Source organism: Zosterops lateralis (genome assembly GCF_965231275.1).
Source record: "Zosterops lateralis genome assembly, chromosome: Z".
NCBI classification, from domain to species: domain Eukaryota; kingdom Metazoa; phylum Chordata; class Aves; order Passeriformes; family Zosteropidae; genus Zosterops; species Zosterops lateralis.
This window is the reverse complement of record NC_139800.1, coordinates 47,730,208-47,747,431: the sequence shown is the minus strand read 5'-3', so window position 1 is coordinate 47,747,431 and position 17,224 is coordinate 47,730,208. Positions and strand designations below refer to the sequence as shown.

The following is a 17,224-nucleotide window of genomic DNA, read 5'->3' as shown; positions in this document are numbered from 1 at the left end:
GATATGTTCAAGTTCTTGCTCCTGCAATCCAGGTTTTTAAAAAAGCATCAGGAAATACAGAAAATTGGTTAAGCTATTTTCGCCAGTATCTGAAAAACACCTCTACTGGTTTTGCTAGGAAGAATACATCCAGATCTAAAGGCTTTCACAAGCAGGAGACCAGGTGTCTAACAGAAAAAGATTAGGAAGCTATAATGGTTGTGTACCTGCTTTCTTCTATTTTCCTTCGGATTAGATTTTTTTTTTTTTTACAGTATTATGAGGATTCTTACCATTCATGTTTCTGATCTTTTCCTTGCATTCTGATCCAATTCTGCCTCAGCAACCCCTGCTGTTCAGGAACATAGAACCTAAAATTCTAAGCAGCACAGTATGTTTTAAAAAATGTCTTTCTGAAAGTGCTGTTTACAAGGTATCATTGCCAACCTGCTCCATGAAAGGCAAAAATCATTGTGATACATAATGACTACAAGTAAATAAACCACCCCCCTCAATTTCCACACATCTTGGAGAAGTATATGTTTCATTTGTTTTATTTACTAGACCGGAAATAGCAGGTTATTTTATTAAAATAAAACTGTATTAAAAAATTGAAATGCATACATTCAAACCACTTGAGCACATTCATCACTTAATACAGGAACTAAAATTGGAGCTGTTCAATGAAGCAGAAAATGGCCAGCAGAGTGTCCCAGTGCTTGGGACACTCTCAGCAAAGTACAGTTCTGTAAGTCACATAAGTACATCTTCAGGCACAAATTTGGTTTAGGTATTAATTAGGTCTCCAACACTGACTCATTACACAACTGCTGCTGTGACAGAACCACTACAATTATTAAACCATGTCTTCTAGCATACAAAACAAATATGCTGCTTTAAAAAAATTACTGGAATAAAAAATATGGATAATGTATAAAAATAGTAATTTTAATTTGAAGTTGTTTGTTCAGTTTTTCTGTTATGTTTCTGATATGTTTCTGAGGTGAACTGTAACTGTAACTTGTTGAAGGAAAAGATGGGAGGTAGAAACAGCAACACAAACAGCCTGTGAATCTGCATTCTTAGATCTTATTTTATGAAATTGCAACAACAATATTACTTAGACTTTCCTTTCTACCATCAGTTAAAAGGTTCCACTGAAAAGAGGATACTGACTTTTTCTCTGACCACTGTCAGACTTTGTCAGTGGGGGTATTTATAGATGAAAACATACTCAAAATCTAATTTTAACCTTTTAATCTTATATGTGATCAAACCAAGTATTTTAACAGCAGCCTTACACATGATCATTGGTCATTGTTTAGTCCATTCTTTTAAGCTTGTAACAATTTTTGAAGATATTATAACCTTTGAAAGTTCAAAAGTGATCCACTCTTCCTTGAAAGCACTGAAACTTCATGGTCCATCCAGGTTGTTACTGCTTTGGGAGGATGACTGAACACTGCACCATTGTCTGAAATACAAAGTCACAGGAGATAAATGCTTCTTTTGCCAATACAGAGAGAATTACTTTTCATTGTAAAGGTAGACTGCGTAGGTTCCATTTGGGTTACAAACAGGTGTAACTCCTTTCATATGCACAGTATCTCCAACTTTTTCCAACACCACAGAAGCCAATATAATTACAAGGAGGGCATACATACACAAGAAGTTTTCATTACAACTTTTCCAAAGCAGCATGATAGGCTTATTGGTATGGAGAAAAACAATCATATTGTAAAACCACTAAATTAGGGACTTTGTGCTCACAGACTACAAAAGAAAAATTGCATAGCATGCTTTCTGTGACTTCCACAGGACTTTCCATTAATTCTGAAGTACAGAAATCAAGAACAGAAACCAGTCAGATGGCACTGACTGTGAGTGAACAAACTACTCAAGTTACACAGGGACAGGCAACTTTGACATCAGCCACATTCAAGGGCAAGGTCTGAAAAACATTTTAATCTCAGCTTTTGTGAGAAGTCCTTGGCCTACAAGCACCCCTGCATGTAGACCAATGCAACTACAGTTGAAGTGAAACCCTGATGAATTCTCCTCCACTTTAATCACCTGAGTCAACATAGTCTGATCAATGTACATTCATTGATTTCACTGAGATACTTTTTGAGGAAGAAAATAATTTAAAAATATTTACAAGATTAGAGTTCTATATACAGAACTTGGGAATATAAGTTTCAGTTTGAGACAGACTAGCAAAAATGACTGAAAAAATACTAAGCTTTATGCCCTTCAACTTGTTACCTGTCAAATCACATAAATGCCCAAGTGACTGCCTGATGAAGTGTATTGAAACACATCTGCAGTTACCTTACGTAATCTAAACTACCCTAGAGTATTCACATACCACAGCTCTCAAAATACATCATTATTCCTTGTATCAGAGATTTGACAAATACCATTTCTCAAAGGCTGGTAGAGAAGTTCAAGAAAAAGGCAAGTAGTACCAGCACGCTTCCTCACACAGCCAAGAAATTTACCTGAGGAGCACTCACAAAAGCTCTAACATCTTAGCACAAGCTCAACTTCTTACAGCCACACTGTAAAAAGTCTCAGTTCTAACAGGACATTCTTTTTACCATTATAGTTCAGATTGTCTGCTGATATGGGTACAGAGCTCAATTCCCAGTTATGATGAGCTAAAATTCTTTTCAACAGGACAGTTCTTTTCTAACTAATACTTTTTGTAGCGAAGATAAAAAAAAGTCTATTTTATCAGTTCCCATATGAAATTGTCTGCTCTCACTAATTAATTTACTTCATGGGCAATGAGCCCGTTTTATGTGATAAGTTTTTGTTATTAATGCATTGGCTGCAGTTCTTGTTATCCTTGACATCTCTTCCAATTGTCAACTATAGACAAGCTGCCATTGTCCTGAAAACATTCCTAACATACCTGCACTTCTATCTGGGTTCTTTCTTTGTAGCTGCCCTGGGTTGTAGTGTAGGATGTAGACAAAGTATTTATTCTATCACCATCTTCATGAACTGTTGGAACCAGGTGGGGCAGTGTTCTTCCCAGGACCCCTTCCTTTGGGCTGTCTTCTGCTAATGGCCCATCAACGCCTTGCCCATGACTCACAGGTAACTCCCTCCAGGAGTTATCTCTGTTTAATGGGCCACCAAGGACCCACTTCATGACTCATCATCCCATTGTGAGACGCTCTGCCCAGGGGGAGGAGCCAAGCATTCTCACCTGGATATAAACTGGGATTTGGGACAGTACAAGTAACCCTTACCCACTGGATTCCCAGAGGACCAGAGTTACCAGACCTTTCTACAGGATCACTGCTTCAGGAAGACCATCTCATCTGGACTGCTTCTACCACCCTGCTCAGGTTGTATTCTGACTCTGTCAGTGGTCTTTTGTATTATTGCATGGCTATGGCCTGCATATATGTTGTCACTGATAGTAGTGTACCAGCTGTAGTCTTACTCAGCTTGCTCCTTGTCTGTGTCCTTAACACATTTCCACAGAGCATGCAAGAGGGTGCTGCCTTCAAGCTCTAAGAAAAGGTGTCTCCAAAAGAGATCAGTTCAAATAACTCCATCATCTGGCCTTCAAAATTCCCACTATAAAATATAATGAAGTATACTACGAGACAATAGTTTTAAAAAACTCTTTATGGTTCAACTACACTCTTGTACAGAGGCACATACATGTATCTTTCTCTTTGCTTCCCTGCAAAATTGCCTCTCCGATTTGTTAACACCAATTCTTCACCTGCTTTATCATCATGGAATTCTCCAAACAGGATCATTTTTAGCCTATCCTGATGTTCTTATATAAAATTAAAGGAAGCCTCTAAAGCCTCTGGAACGTCAGAATTTCTCATTATTCCAGAGTTCTTGTTCTTTCAAGTAATTAACATTTGTGGCTCCTACTTTGTTGATAGAAAATTTCAATCCCCAATGCCTGTTTCCAGCCCTTCCAGTGCCTTCAGATCAACTCCCTTTCTCAACCTACCTGCAAAGAACTTAAGCACCCAAGAATTGCAAGTGAAACTATCTCAATATTCATCATTGATATGAGGCAGTAGATATTTAAGAGAAAAAGCATTAAGATTAGGACGGAGTGGCTCTTCCTCTGGTGCATCACATTTTCTTCTTTCAGCAAACAGTACTTAGGGGATCCCAGCTGGAAGAAGCACTTGACAATGAACTGAAAGAACAGCTGGTATTCATCGAGCAGGAACATTGCAAATGTAGTGCCAGTTTTCTTTCACTCCCAATGAAGATTCAAGACAATCGTGCAAAGGAACACAAGAGGACACTGCTCACTGAAGTATACCCGCTAGAAATCAAGGCAGGTTCATCAGTACTTAAACTGCATAATAGACTTGGGAATCATTTCCTTTCATGCCAATATGAAAAAAAGTGCCTGAGGAATATCTAGCAGATTTTACATTATTTGTTCAAACCCTGAGTTTGCTGTATAGCTTTGCACCTGTATTAAAAAGTGCAGTCCCATCCTCTGAAAATGTTTTCTGTGGATTAGAGGGAAGAAGCAATAGTGATTTTGTTGCCTCCCTTATCCATCCATTCCTAAAGGATGCAAAAGGGAAAGGAAAAAGTCTGTTACCTCTCTCATATGTATAGACTAAACATTAAAATAACTGCTCCAGATAATCAGGTGAGAAAGATTCATAAAGATAATTCAGGCACTCCTAACGAAAAGTAGGTTTTTCAGTAAAGAACTGGCAAAAGACTGATTTCAAGAATTTGGGTTAGAGTTCTACAAACCGGACCTTGTAATTTAGGCTTAAAAAGTGCCCCAGGGGAATTTTACTAAATACGTCTTCCCTTCATGACATTAAGTAAACTGAAGATGAGAATCACTGATATGATGCACTGGTTTTGCATGGCCTGGTTTTGGTAAAAACGGGCTACAGGGGTGGCCTCTGTGAGAAGCTGCTGGAAGCTTCTTCCATGCCCAGCAGAGCCAATCCCTGGTGGCTCCAAAGATGGATGTGCTGCTGGCCAAGGCTGGGCCAATTAGAAATGACGGTAATTTCTCTGTGATAATATATTTAAGAAGAATTCAAAACAAAAAGGGGTTGTGCAGTTGTAATTGCAACTGCAATTGGAAATAATTAGAGATTAGCAGGGAGAGAACATGTGAGAAGAACAAGTCTGCAAACACCAAGGTCAGTGGAGAAGGAGGGACAGGAGTTGTTCCAGGCACTGGAGCAGAGATTCCCCTGCAGCCCATGGTGCAGGCCATGATGAAGCAGCTGTGCCCCTGCAGCCCGTGGGGATCCACAGGGGATGCAGAGATCCACCTGCAGCCCGTGGAGGTGCCCATGCTGGAGCACATGGGTGCCTGGAGGAGCCTGTGACTCTGTGAGAGACCTGTGGAGAGAAGGGCCTTGCTCCCAGGCTGGAGCAGCCTGTCCTTGAAGGACTGCACCCCATGGAAGAGTGACCCACACTGCAACAGTTTGAGGGGGACTAGTGAGATGGATCCACATCAGAGAAGCTCATGGAGAACCATCTCCTGTGGGAGGGACCCCAACATGCAGCAGGTGAACTCCTCTCCCTGAGCAGTGGGAGCATCCTTGGGTGATGAACTGACCATAACCCCCATTCCCTGTCTCCTTGCACTGCTGGGGTAGGAGGTAGAGCTGGAAGGAGGGTTTTTAAGGGTTTATTTTATATCTCATTACCCTGCTCTGATTTTGTTAGCAATAAATTCAATTAATATCTCTAAGCTGAGCCTGTTTTGCTTGTGACAGTATTTGATGAATGACTGTAGTGGTTTTGCATGGCTTGATTTTTGGTGAGGAGGGAGGAAGCCAGCCATATAAGTGATTTTCTGTGAGGAGCTGCTAAAAGCTTCCTCTGTGCCTTGCAAAACCAATCGCTGGCTCACTCTGAGAACAGGCACACTGCTAAGCCAATTAGATAACCTGGTACTGCCACTTTGATAACATATTTAAGAAAGATAAAACGATTGGAACTCTATTTTCTTCCTCTCCTTGGAGGGGTGGCAGCAGGGGCCACTGGTCCCCTTCCTGGCAGGGCTGCCAGACCATGCTGCAAGGGACTATCCTGGCACCCAGAGTGGCCCCACAGCTTGGCGCTGGGAGCAACCCCGCAGATGAGACTGGGGTGGCCCAGTCAGGAGAGGCCACGCGGCTGCTGCTGTTGTGGCACGGCCAGAAATGGCCTTTGCCTGCCTGGCCCCTTCTGCCCTGCTGCACCACAAACAGAAGGGCAGAAGCAGCGCAGCAGCTTCTCTTTTTCGGTGCCCTGCACAAAGAGAGGCACTAAATGGAGCTGGTGTCAGAGGGGACAATGTGACCAGCAGTGAGAGGCAGGGCAAGCAGCTCCCTGAAGCAGAGCCTGGACAAGATCAATCTTTCAGCGCTGCAGAGCTCCATAAAAACTTTTCAATTGATATATAAGTTGGAACAAATAATCCTACAGACATCATTTCTCTCCTGAAACAAAGAAAAGGGAAAAAATGAAGACACAGGAGAACAACATGGCGACACTAAGGGCGGTGAAAAGGAGGGAGGGGGAGGTGCTCTGGGCATCGGAGCTGGGATTCTTCTGCAAACGGTGGTGAGGAATATAATATAACAAACTGTTTCCCTGTAATTCATGATGTGCATGGGGGGATGCAGAATTCACCCTGTGAGATAGGCTGTGATTCACACAGCCTGTGAGAAAAAGGAGCTCGCACTGGAGCATGTGGATGCTGAAAACCTGTGATCTGGTGACAGGCTTGAACAGAGAGAGAGAGAAGCCCACAAAAAAACAGTTGAGGGAAAACTGCTTGCCCATGGAAGGAACTCATGTTGCAGCAGGTTGGGCAGGACTGCTATTCATGAAAATTAGAATCATGTTACAGAAGTTCACAGAAAACTATCTCCCATGGGAAGGACCCCACGACACAGCAAAACAGACTCTCCTGCCTAAGTGAACTGAAGAAAGATTTTTAGATGTGATAAACTGACAAAAAAGCTCATGCTTTGTCTCCCTGTGCTGTTGGTAGGAAGGAAAGAAGGGCTGGTGTAGGGGAAGAAGTGGAGGAAAGGTGTTCTAAAGGCTTTAGTTCTCATTATCCTCTTTTAATTCTGTTAATAAAATTCTCATTATACCTTTTGAAGTATTGAGCCTGTTTTGCCCTCAGAGTGTTTTCTCCTAATCTGTATCTCACCCCATGAGCCTTTTAATTTCATTTTGTTTCCCCCTCCCCTGCTTGACTACAGCAGAGTTAATTAGTGAATGACTTTTTGTGGCTGCACTGGCATTTGGCCAGTGTCAAAATAATGATATTTTTGGTGGAGAATGCCGGCAACCATGAGGACTTTGAGATAAGGATATTAATTGGGAGAAATAATTATTTGTATAGAAATAAATAATTATTTCAGAAAAACAAGTATTAAATCACAAAATTAAGTAGAATGTAGTGGGAAATTTGTATTGCAATTGCAGTGAAAAATCTAGGGGTGGATTTATTGCGTAATTTGTCTTTTTGGTTCTGTGTAGTGATTATGCCTTAGATTTAGTGTAGAGAATTTTTTCTTCTATTTAGTTTAGTAGCTTTTTGTTTTTCTAACTAAGGATTATTGTTGAGCGTAATTTTGATGATAATTCTTAAATATGTGACTTACAGAGGCCAGGGGTAGAATTATCCTGCTCTGATTTTGTTAGCAACAAATCCAATTAATATCTCTAAGCTGAGCCTGTTTTGAAAGTATTTGTTGAATGATCTCTCCTGGTCCTTATCTCAACCCTTATTTGTTGAGGAGCTGGGTAGACATCCAAACTGTTTTAACATTGTTTTTTTCCCCTCTTTGTTATAGACACAAATGAATCTCAAGTATGCCTGTGAAATACAGGTGATAAAAAACCACAACTAACCTTGTCTAAGAAAACATCTGCTTAAGATCTCCCTCGCCAGTATATTGCAAAATGTTTCTCTTTCCCATATTTTTTCATGAACCTTGGACTTAAAACCTATAGAGAACACAATTCTAACAACTTTAATCTGGTTGTTACCCAATACCTTTTAAGACTTTTCCTCTTCTACATAATAAAGTGAACATAATGTTTTTGGTTTGGTTCAGTCTCTTCCACTTGACTCTCTTTTGTCCTATGATGCAAGATCAGGGTTTCATCTGGATACTCACATATATTTGTATCTTACTTTGTATCTTGTTTGTTTGTGCCTTATGAATATCTTATGGTTGATGTCTCACTTCATCAACCATATATAGCTATCTGGTTTTTTTAAACTTTTTCCAAAACTGAAACCTGACCTTGACCTAAAACTGAAGCTAGACCTTGGCAACAAAACTTGCAAGAATCTGTTTGCCCTTCTTGAATGAATTTGGTTTCTTGAAGTATTTACTCTGAAACATTTTGATTTAAGCAAAAACATCCTGTAACATACACCTGTGTTATGTGTGCACACACATACACTCCTCCTGCTACTCATCAGCCTCATTTGGGTACTTACTTTCAGAGTGTGCAGGGTGTTGGTCCATTCCATGGAGCCTATCTGAGGTATAGCAGTAAGGAGTATGCTTGTAGCCTTATTTGCATTCCCTTTCAGCGTCTTTAAAACTTTATCCACTGAAACCTAAAAATACAATACAACTGAGTGGTGTCTCTCAATTTTGAAGGCACACATTTTAAACATCCAAATAAATTTAACTCAGAAGTGTAAAAGTGAAACCTTAGAATATCAGTCTTTTTACATAGTACAAATGTTTTGTGTGATTTATACTTGTATACTGCAAACAAATAGGAGAACTAAAACATATGCATTGTTTTGCAGAGAGCTGCAAAAGAAAAAGCACTAGACCAATCATAGGAAGACAAGTCACACACAGAATTTATGAGCTTCATGCTCACAGATCCCCTGATTCAGACAACAGGAAACAAAAGGTTTATGAAAATGGCAGGTTTATAAAAATGAATGAGATAGCAACAATTGAGTCTATTCTTTCACAATCATGCATCAAGAATAACTCAGGGATACTAATGTAATTAAGAACAGATTTAGTACAGTATGTCATCTCTTGTCAAAACCTACACATTTTCATCCAAATCCCTTAGGACAACACCAGAGGAAAGAAGTTTCACTCACTGCTTCTTCATGTTCCTTCCAGCAGTCATAATCTGTTGCCATGGCAATACTAGCATAACTCATTCCAGCTTCCTTGGCAAGAATCACTTCAGGCACTGTAGTCATGTTGATAACATCAGCTCCCCAACTGCGAAACATACAGCTTTCTGCTCGAGAGCTGAAACGTGGACCTTCAATTGTGATCACTGTTCCCTTGGAATGACACTGGAGCCCCAGCTTCTTGGCAGTCTCAATAAGAACCTGCAAAACATGACAGTGTCGAGGAAAGGAAATAATTCCCCTCATGCACTGCTTTTGCATCCCATCAAAAACCTGCACACAAAAGAAGTTAGCTTTATACAAAGTAGTCATATTTCATATGCTACAGCTGTCCAAAACCAAAGGTGAGTTTTGTTTTCCTCACCCAACAAGAAAAATTAATTATCCTACCAAGAGGGATGTATTTGAATTCATCTGAATTTGTTAGTATCAGATGGATTACTGCTTTCAATACAGACCAAGAAGACTGGGAAACAGAATTTTTTTGCACATTTAGACTGTGCCTACACTGCAAGCAGAACTGCAGGTAAAAGCATTCCACTGAGCACTACATTATCACATGGTGGAGCTGAGCCAGTGTAAACAGTAGCAGGAAATTTACATTTTGAAAATAAAACTCTACAAGCACATACTTCAAAAGAGTACCCTGGGAATCTGTACAGAAATTATTACATTTTCCCATCCAGTGGCTGAGCTGTATACTGGACATAAAGTGTGTACTTCCATCAGGTTTTTTAGCTCCAATGAGAACCTCATATATGGTAGAATAATTCTGACTTTGTCTCTTGGTAATTGGCCTGGAAAATGCCAGTTGATACAGCTGGAATAAAAGGATATCAGCCTAGTAAATGGGGCTAGGATACCCATCACTTTCCTGAGTAGGAAAGTGAAAGGAACTAGGATGACATCTATTTAAAATGGCCATCAACAAAAAAAGAGAGATAGAAAAGAAAACAAAAGCACCACCAAAAATTGTGGTAGGCCAGGAGGGACTTTAATAACACAGCAGTAGTGAAAAACCTAGTCTGAAACCACTAGAATCAACTTCTTAGCATTATGACTTATGCCACATGGAACAGCTTCCTGCAAAACACTGTGAGAAGCCTGCACTCAACACAAACATATGCAACAAGCAGCAACAGAGTTACATGTGAGATGCCTTCTCCCTGGCATGTGGATCAGTGTGGATTGTGTGGAGCAGTGGATTTTGTGGAGCAGCACAACAACATGGAGCTGGAGTACCCACATCTGCCACTGCAGATGCACGTAAACAGGTAATTCTGCACTATATACCTGGGTTGTGGCAACACCTGAAACACTTACAGGTTGGAAAAAGCAACTGAAAGCAGCGCTGCTGAGAAGGACTTCGGGGAAATGGATGATGAAAAACTCAACATGACTCAGCAATGTGCCCTCACAGCACACTGGCAGTGGGATCCTGGGCTGTATCCAAAGCAGCATGGCCAGCAGGGTAAGGGAAGGGATTTTGCCCCTCTGCTCTGTTCTGGTGAGACCCTACTGGAACACTGCATCCAGCTCCAGGGTCCTTACTGTAAGAAAGACATGGAACTGTTGGAACAAGTCCAGAGGAGGCCACGAAATTGATAAGAGGACTGAAGCACCTCCCCTATGAAGACAGGCTGAGAAAGCTGGGGGTGTTCAGCCTGCAGAAGAGAAAGCTGTGGGGAAACCTCACAGCAGCCTTCCAATATCTGAAGGGTTCTACAGGGAAGGTGGAGAGGGACTCCTCGTCAGGAATTGTAGTGATAAAACAAGGAATAACAGGTGCAAACTGAAAGAGGGAAAATTTAGGTTAGATATTAGGATAAACTTTTTGCTGTGAGGGTGGTGAGACACTATGACAGGCTGCCCAGGGAGGCTGTGGATGCTGCAACACCAGCAGTGTTCAAGGCATGGTTGGATTATACCTTGAGCAACTTGTTCTAGTGGAAGGTACCCCTGCACATGGCAGTGGCAATTGGGACTAGATAATCTTTAAGATCCTTTACAACCCCTTAATATTCTGTGATTCACTCTGTGCTGTAAGTTGATCTAAAATTAATCACACCTAATATTTTCCTCTATTGATGCTTTTAATTCTGAATATATGTTTAGCTGAATGCCAGTTAATTACATTGTTGATAAATCAACAGACCAACTGACGTGACATAACCACAAGTGAGCAGTACCTTTCTGAAACTCTTTACTAAGTTCTAACTTTACTGCCTATAAGATGTTGTGTTGAGCCTCAGTTTTCTAAAAGCACCAATACCCAAGATACCCTACATTATTCAAGACTTCTGAGAGAAAAAGATTAACTTCATTTAGGTTCTCATTTAATTTACAGTGCATAAACCAACTAAACCAGATCATTTTAATGTATTTGCACAAATGCAATACAATTTGGTTTCAGATGTTCCTTAAATATGTTACATTCACAATTTTGCATTTTTTATTCTTATTGCATTTATTTACAAAACTCCTCTAAATTAGGATAAATTGCACTGAAATTATCCCAATAATTTTCAGACATAGTTTCAGTAAAAAAAAAAATTAATTCACTTTTATCTGGTATTTTCAAATTAAGTGAAAATACTCCTTTCTCAGTCTCACAAAGAGCTCAAAATCCATATGTTCTTTAAAACATCTCTCAGGCTGATTAGAATGCACAGGTTAATGAGATAATAATGATCACATGTGAGACTGGGGAGTACCTAAATGCTTTTTCTCTGTTTGAAAAGGCACATTTCCATGCTGACTTTTCAAAAAATGTAAAACCCAAAAAACATCTCTAGCTAGTTAACAACTGAAAGAAAACTAGTCTTTGCATGTGTTCCCTGCAGTCTCAGGAAAAGTCTTATGTATGAGTACTTACTTTTTTAAAAAATGACAATGTGAAGTACTGCCAATCATTAAAGTAATAACACTTTTAAATCCATTTCTTAATAAGCTCCTTGCATCTGCTGTGACATGACATCATGCTCACAGTAGAAAGTAACAAAATACCAACTAATCTTTGGTAAGAGCATGTGGCTAGGCTCTTCTTGCAAGACAAAGTATTTTTCCTAATTTACTCATCAATGAAAGAAGGGCAAAAGCATGCACATGTGTAATATACATTTGTTTCTCCATAAGACTTCAAGTATCTTTAGCTCATTGTAAAACACCTTGACTCCCAGTTAAACCACAGTGTGGTCAATTAACAAAAATAACACATAATGACTCTGAAGCAATTTGGTGACAAAAGCAGAATAGCTCAGTAGCCCAAATATTCATCCATGCTCTGGGTAAAGATTGTGCCACCTGCTTCACAATTTGTCTTGATTGCAGAGAGCAGGACTCTTAGATGAATATGACTGATTCTGTAAGTACTCCTGTTCCTCTGAAGAATGTACCTTCTTGCAGCTCCTGAGCAGAGCTTTCCACAATACCACAAAACACACAGTTTAATGTATTAATTCCTTTTCTCATTCCTTCACCTTCCTTTTTCCTCAATTTTTCCTCATGAGGGGAATACATTAAGGTGACATATTAATAAGATACACTCGTCCCAGAAGCTTATAAAGGTGCTGAAAAATAGAGAAGTGTTTCACACTCTCTAGACTGAGAAGCCTGAAAATCTTCAAGTGACACAATTGAGAGCAACAAATAGTAATAGAAGGCAAATGTAATTTGGCTTGTTTCAATGCTTAACATCCTAAGCCTTGACTCTCCACCACAACCCACCTCCACAATGTACAACAGCACACAAAGGCACTACTGCAATTTCTGTGAATGTTAAAAGATTATTTAAATATTTAAGTAAGTAGAGTGCCTTTACCATAGGTGCAGCTTTATTCAGAAAAAAAAGGGAACTAATTTCCAATCCCAACTGCTTTGTTTACTTTTTTGCTTTCTTGGCTGGTTACTTGATAAATAAAGATCTTGATCTTATGTCCAGTTATTAAGACTGGGGAAATCTATGTTGCCAACAGACTTCTTCTGCATACCTCCCGTAAGAAGACAGACACAAGATCTTTTACTTCCAATGCCTTCCAAATGTTACATTAGCCGTTAATACCATGATGTATCTGAGAAACAGGATAAAGAGATGCATATTGCCTCTGTATTTTAAGAATGCAGAATTAGACTAATATACCACAAGTAAGTGCCATAAAAACATTTCTTAGTACTATTACAGAATTCACTAACCTCTCTGGTTTTGGTGCAGAACGGCTCAGCCATTGGAATATGACACACTCCTGAGAGAGCAGAATGCTGTCCATCATATAAAGTACAGTGTCTTTTAGTTGTCCTACAAAAGCAGAAAACTTGCTTAGAAAGAACAACAGAAAGAGAAAGCAACACATTGATACAAATCAAAAAATACAGAATCTCTGGGAGCAGAAGAAAAAAATCAGTGTGATATTAGTGACCACCTGCAATCCTCTTCCTCCTCTGTACAAACCTTTGAGAATTGAGCTGAAGAGTATAAAACTGTTACCCCCCTAGTTCATTGCCAATTCATAAAGAAAATCTTTTGTTAACCAAGACAGTGAAAAGCTGATTTGCTCCTAAATGACACAAACAGCCCTATTGTGATGAGATTCTACTGCAAAACAATCAGCTAATTTAACAGTCAGGCATGTAACCCCTGGAAAAAAGTGTAAGTAAGCTTTAAGAAAGGGAAGGAATAAAATCTCAAGGCTAGTAGAAATAGAACTTGTTCACAGAATTGCATTCCTACATTGAAAGGATGGGAATTTACAGGAAACAGCTTCCAGCACAAAGGAAGTGTAAACTCAACAAGAAAACCTTGGAACAGGATGTCTTCATGCTCTAAGAAAGATTACACACATGTGCAGTGGCAGCTTCCAAGTAGAAGAATCCTCTTTCTCTCTTCTTTCAATGGATGGAAATAGTCAAACCTGTTGAAATTACCATCCACCATGCCATTTTGGAACACATGGAACTGCTACCCACTACCCCTTTACCCTCAAATGCACTTCCTCAAGCTAAGCCATCCAATTGGATGGTGCAAATCATTGAGAACAATGTTCTCAGACATTGCATTCTTCCCGGCAGTGTGTCACATATTGTGCTTTACCGAAGAAAATAAAGAATAGCAAATTCAATCCAAAGTTGAAATACAAAGTATCTGCTGGTAATACTTTTTGTAACAGCTCCTCAATAAAGTCACCAGGAAAGATTTAAAAGAAGATTTTAAATATAAGTTATATGTCAGAGGAGCTTTCAACAAAAAAAATGCATCACTAGGGTCGCCTTAAGAATGAGATTATAAAATAAGAAAGAGATGGACAAATTAAAAACATCTGGAAAATGAGATAGAGCTGTTACAATAGTTGAAACACTAAAATTATTTTTTCCTTTATGGGATAATGAAAAGTTGCAAATAGAATATATGTGATTTTTCTATTTTGTCTGCTAATGAATTGGAGTTGGACGAAGAGTTGGAAGAAATGGTAAAAGCCACCATCCATTCCCTGCATTATAGTAGTTCAGATGTTGTTAGTCAGGCACTTTCAGTCAGAAAAGCCCAAGAAAAAGTCTAATATGCATAAATATTGATATCTGACTTTCAGATATCCTGTGTTCTTTGAAGAGAATGGCCATATGACTACACGGCCTCCTAAAGAAATCCCACTACGTTTAGCACTATTCGTACAAACTGCACGGGAATAAGTAACAACAGTAATACTGCTCTGAGCAATGGACGACATGTGTTCACACTTAGATAATTTCTGTTCTGCATCTGTTGTAATTTAAACCCACCTGGAAATTAAATCACATTAAGCCCCTGTACCTGCAGCAACAGCCACACTTTTAATCCAACAGTAAGGTGGCTTTTGCTCCTTCATTTTGATTTTATCACAGTAACAAAGGATTTTCTGGCAATTCTGACTATGACTGATTCTAGGAAACAAAATACAACTCAAATAAATGAACAACTAGTCATTTACATCTGTGACAAACAGTCCTCTACCACTTCCATCATCACCTTACTCCTTCTTTCAGTAATGTTGAATTATCAAACTATTGGTAATTAAAGAACAAAATCTAAATTCAGACTGGCATAAGCATATAAAAAGCAGTCTCAGTATGCTCTGCATCTTCAGGGACACTGAAAGAAACTCCTACAAAATAAATTTACAGGGTGTAACAATACTGCAGTAATTGTAGTTTTGCTTATGACACAGAGAACAGAAACATTAAAACTGTCATCTGTTACAGGAAGCTATTTTCTGCAACTCCACAAGTGAGCTCAGTCATTCAAGTAAGTAGTTACTGTCTTGCTCTTCTCTTCCTAGCAAATATGAGCAGCAAACCAAACAGGAAGTATTCAAAAGCACACAATTGGTCTGATGTAGTCAACTGACTAACAGTACTGCGATTAACTAACAGGAGTCAAAGGCAGAAAAAAAAATTATCCTGGATTTTTGAAGTACCTTTTTAAAGAACCACTTTTGCAGCCTATAGTAGCAAGTGGTTATTTTTGGATTTGGAAGCATGGAGAACACAATATATGAATTTTTGTATTTATTTAATTAATGGTATCTTTTATTGTTTAAATACACAAAATAATAAGCATAAAGAAAGCAGAGACCATATATAGAATCAAACACTAGGTGTGGTAATGACCTGAAGAATTAGGCTTTCAAAAGTTTGGAGATCTTATGTAGTTCTAATGATACTCATTCAGTGTTTCACACTGTAAGAAACCCATGCTAGGCAGAAATCCTACACAATTCCTTATATTGCAATCCTGTTATTAATTTCAGTGTCCCTGCCCAAGGAGAGCAAATTATAGTTGCTGCCTACAGATTTCTGCACAGTTCTAGCTCTTCTCCCATTCCTATTCACTATTCCTTCTTTTTGCTTCACACCTGTAAGGAGAATTAAGAATAGGAATTCTCCCTATTGAGAATATATATAAAGAGAGCCTAGATACTAAAAGGTATCTGGACACCAGAAGGCACTGATTTTAATGATGGCCTCAGTAAATCCTTGCCACTCAGAACACAACTTCTTCTCTGTGTACTGCCTGGCAGGGGTTAACCACTATACAGAAGCCAGAATACCTTTCAAGAAAAATTACTGGCTGTTTTTGCAAATTTAACCAGTATCTTCTTTCAAAGACTATTAACACTGTTTGCATTACCTTGATCTTTCATTAGAAGAGATTTTGGAAAAATTCCATGTTTTCAGACTTTGGGGTATAATTAAAATATTCTGTCCCATGAACATATCATCCCATCAGTGGTGTTGGCATAATGACTTATAAAATACAATCACTCTTAGACTGCTGTCAAGGGCTAAATGCAGACTATCTCCAAAGACCCAGCAGTCTAACATTCCCTGGTGTAGAACATGATGAAAAGAAGATTTGACACAAAAATTCAGCTGTCAAAAGAGACAGACTATTACAATGTATCATTTTTCTGAATTAAACTGCAAGTTTGGAACGATTTTTTAAATTCATATGACATATAATTTTCCACACTGAAACATTTTCACATGCTTTTCTGAGAAGCTTTTTGGTTTCCTGATGCCATTTAACAAGTCACAACAAGTTTCCACTTGCCTACATCAAAACGAAAACTCACTTGCCCAAATGAAACATTGCTCATAAATAGGCTACATTACTACTGGTGGGCATCTGAATAAACTCTAAATGAAAACACAGATCACAGAACAGTAATGGTAGGTAGAACTGGCCTCTGGAGGTCACCAGAGGTTGACCTAGAATGGGCTGTCCAGGTCCATACCCTGATGGCTTTGAGTTATCTCCAAGGATGGAGACTGTGCCACCTCTCTGGGAAACCTGTGCCAGTACTCAGTCACCTTCAGTAAAAAGTGTTCACTGATGCTCAGAAGGAACCTCCTGTGTTTCAGTCTTTTCCTACTGTCTCTGATCCTAAGTGCTGCTGGACAGAGCCTGGCTTCTTCTATGCATCCTCCCTTTAGGTATTTCTACAGGTCAATAATATTCCCCTTGAGTCTAGTCTTCTCCAGGCTGAACAGTCCCACTGTCTCAGCTTCTCCTCTTAGGAGAGATGCTCCAGTCCTTACACATCTTCACAG

The 17,224-nt window shown here is 39.3% G+C and overlaps 1 protein-coding gene across 1 annotated transcript in view; it reads right to left on the bottom strand.

Annotated features, from left to right (window-relative positions):
- Positions 1–517: 517 nt before the first annotated feature.
- Positions 518–17,224, bottom strand: part of MTAP (methylthioadenosine phosphorylase) — a 32,731-nt gene continuing 16,024 nt past the window's right edge. The window contains exons 5-8 of the mRNA XM_083884060.1: positions 13,334–13,436; positions 9,104–9,343; positions 8,471–8,593; positions 518–1,453 (exon numbers count right to left, since the gene is read on the bottom strand). Coding sequence (XP_083740186.1) covers positions 1,415–1,453; positions 8,471–8,593; positions 9,104–9,343; positions 13,334–13,436 — 505 coding nt within the window. The 3' untranslated portion in view covers positions 518–1,414. The remainder of the gene's footprint in view (positions 1,454–8,470; positions 8,594–9,103; positions 9,344–13,333; positions 13,437–17,224) is intronic.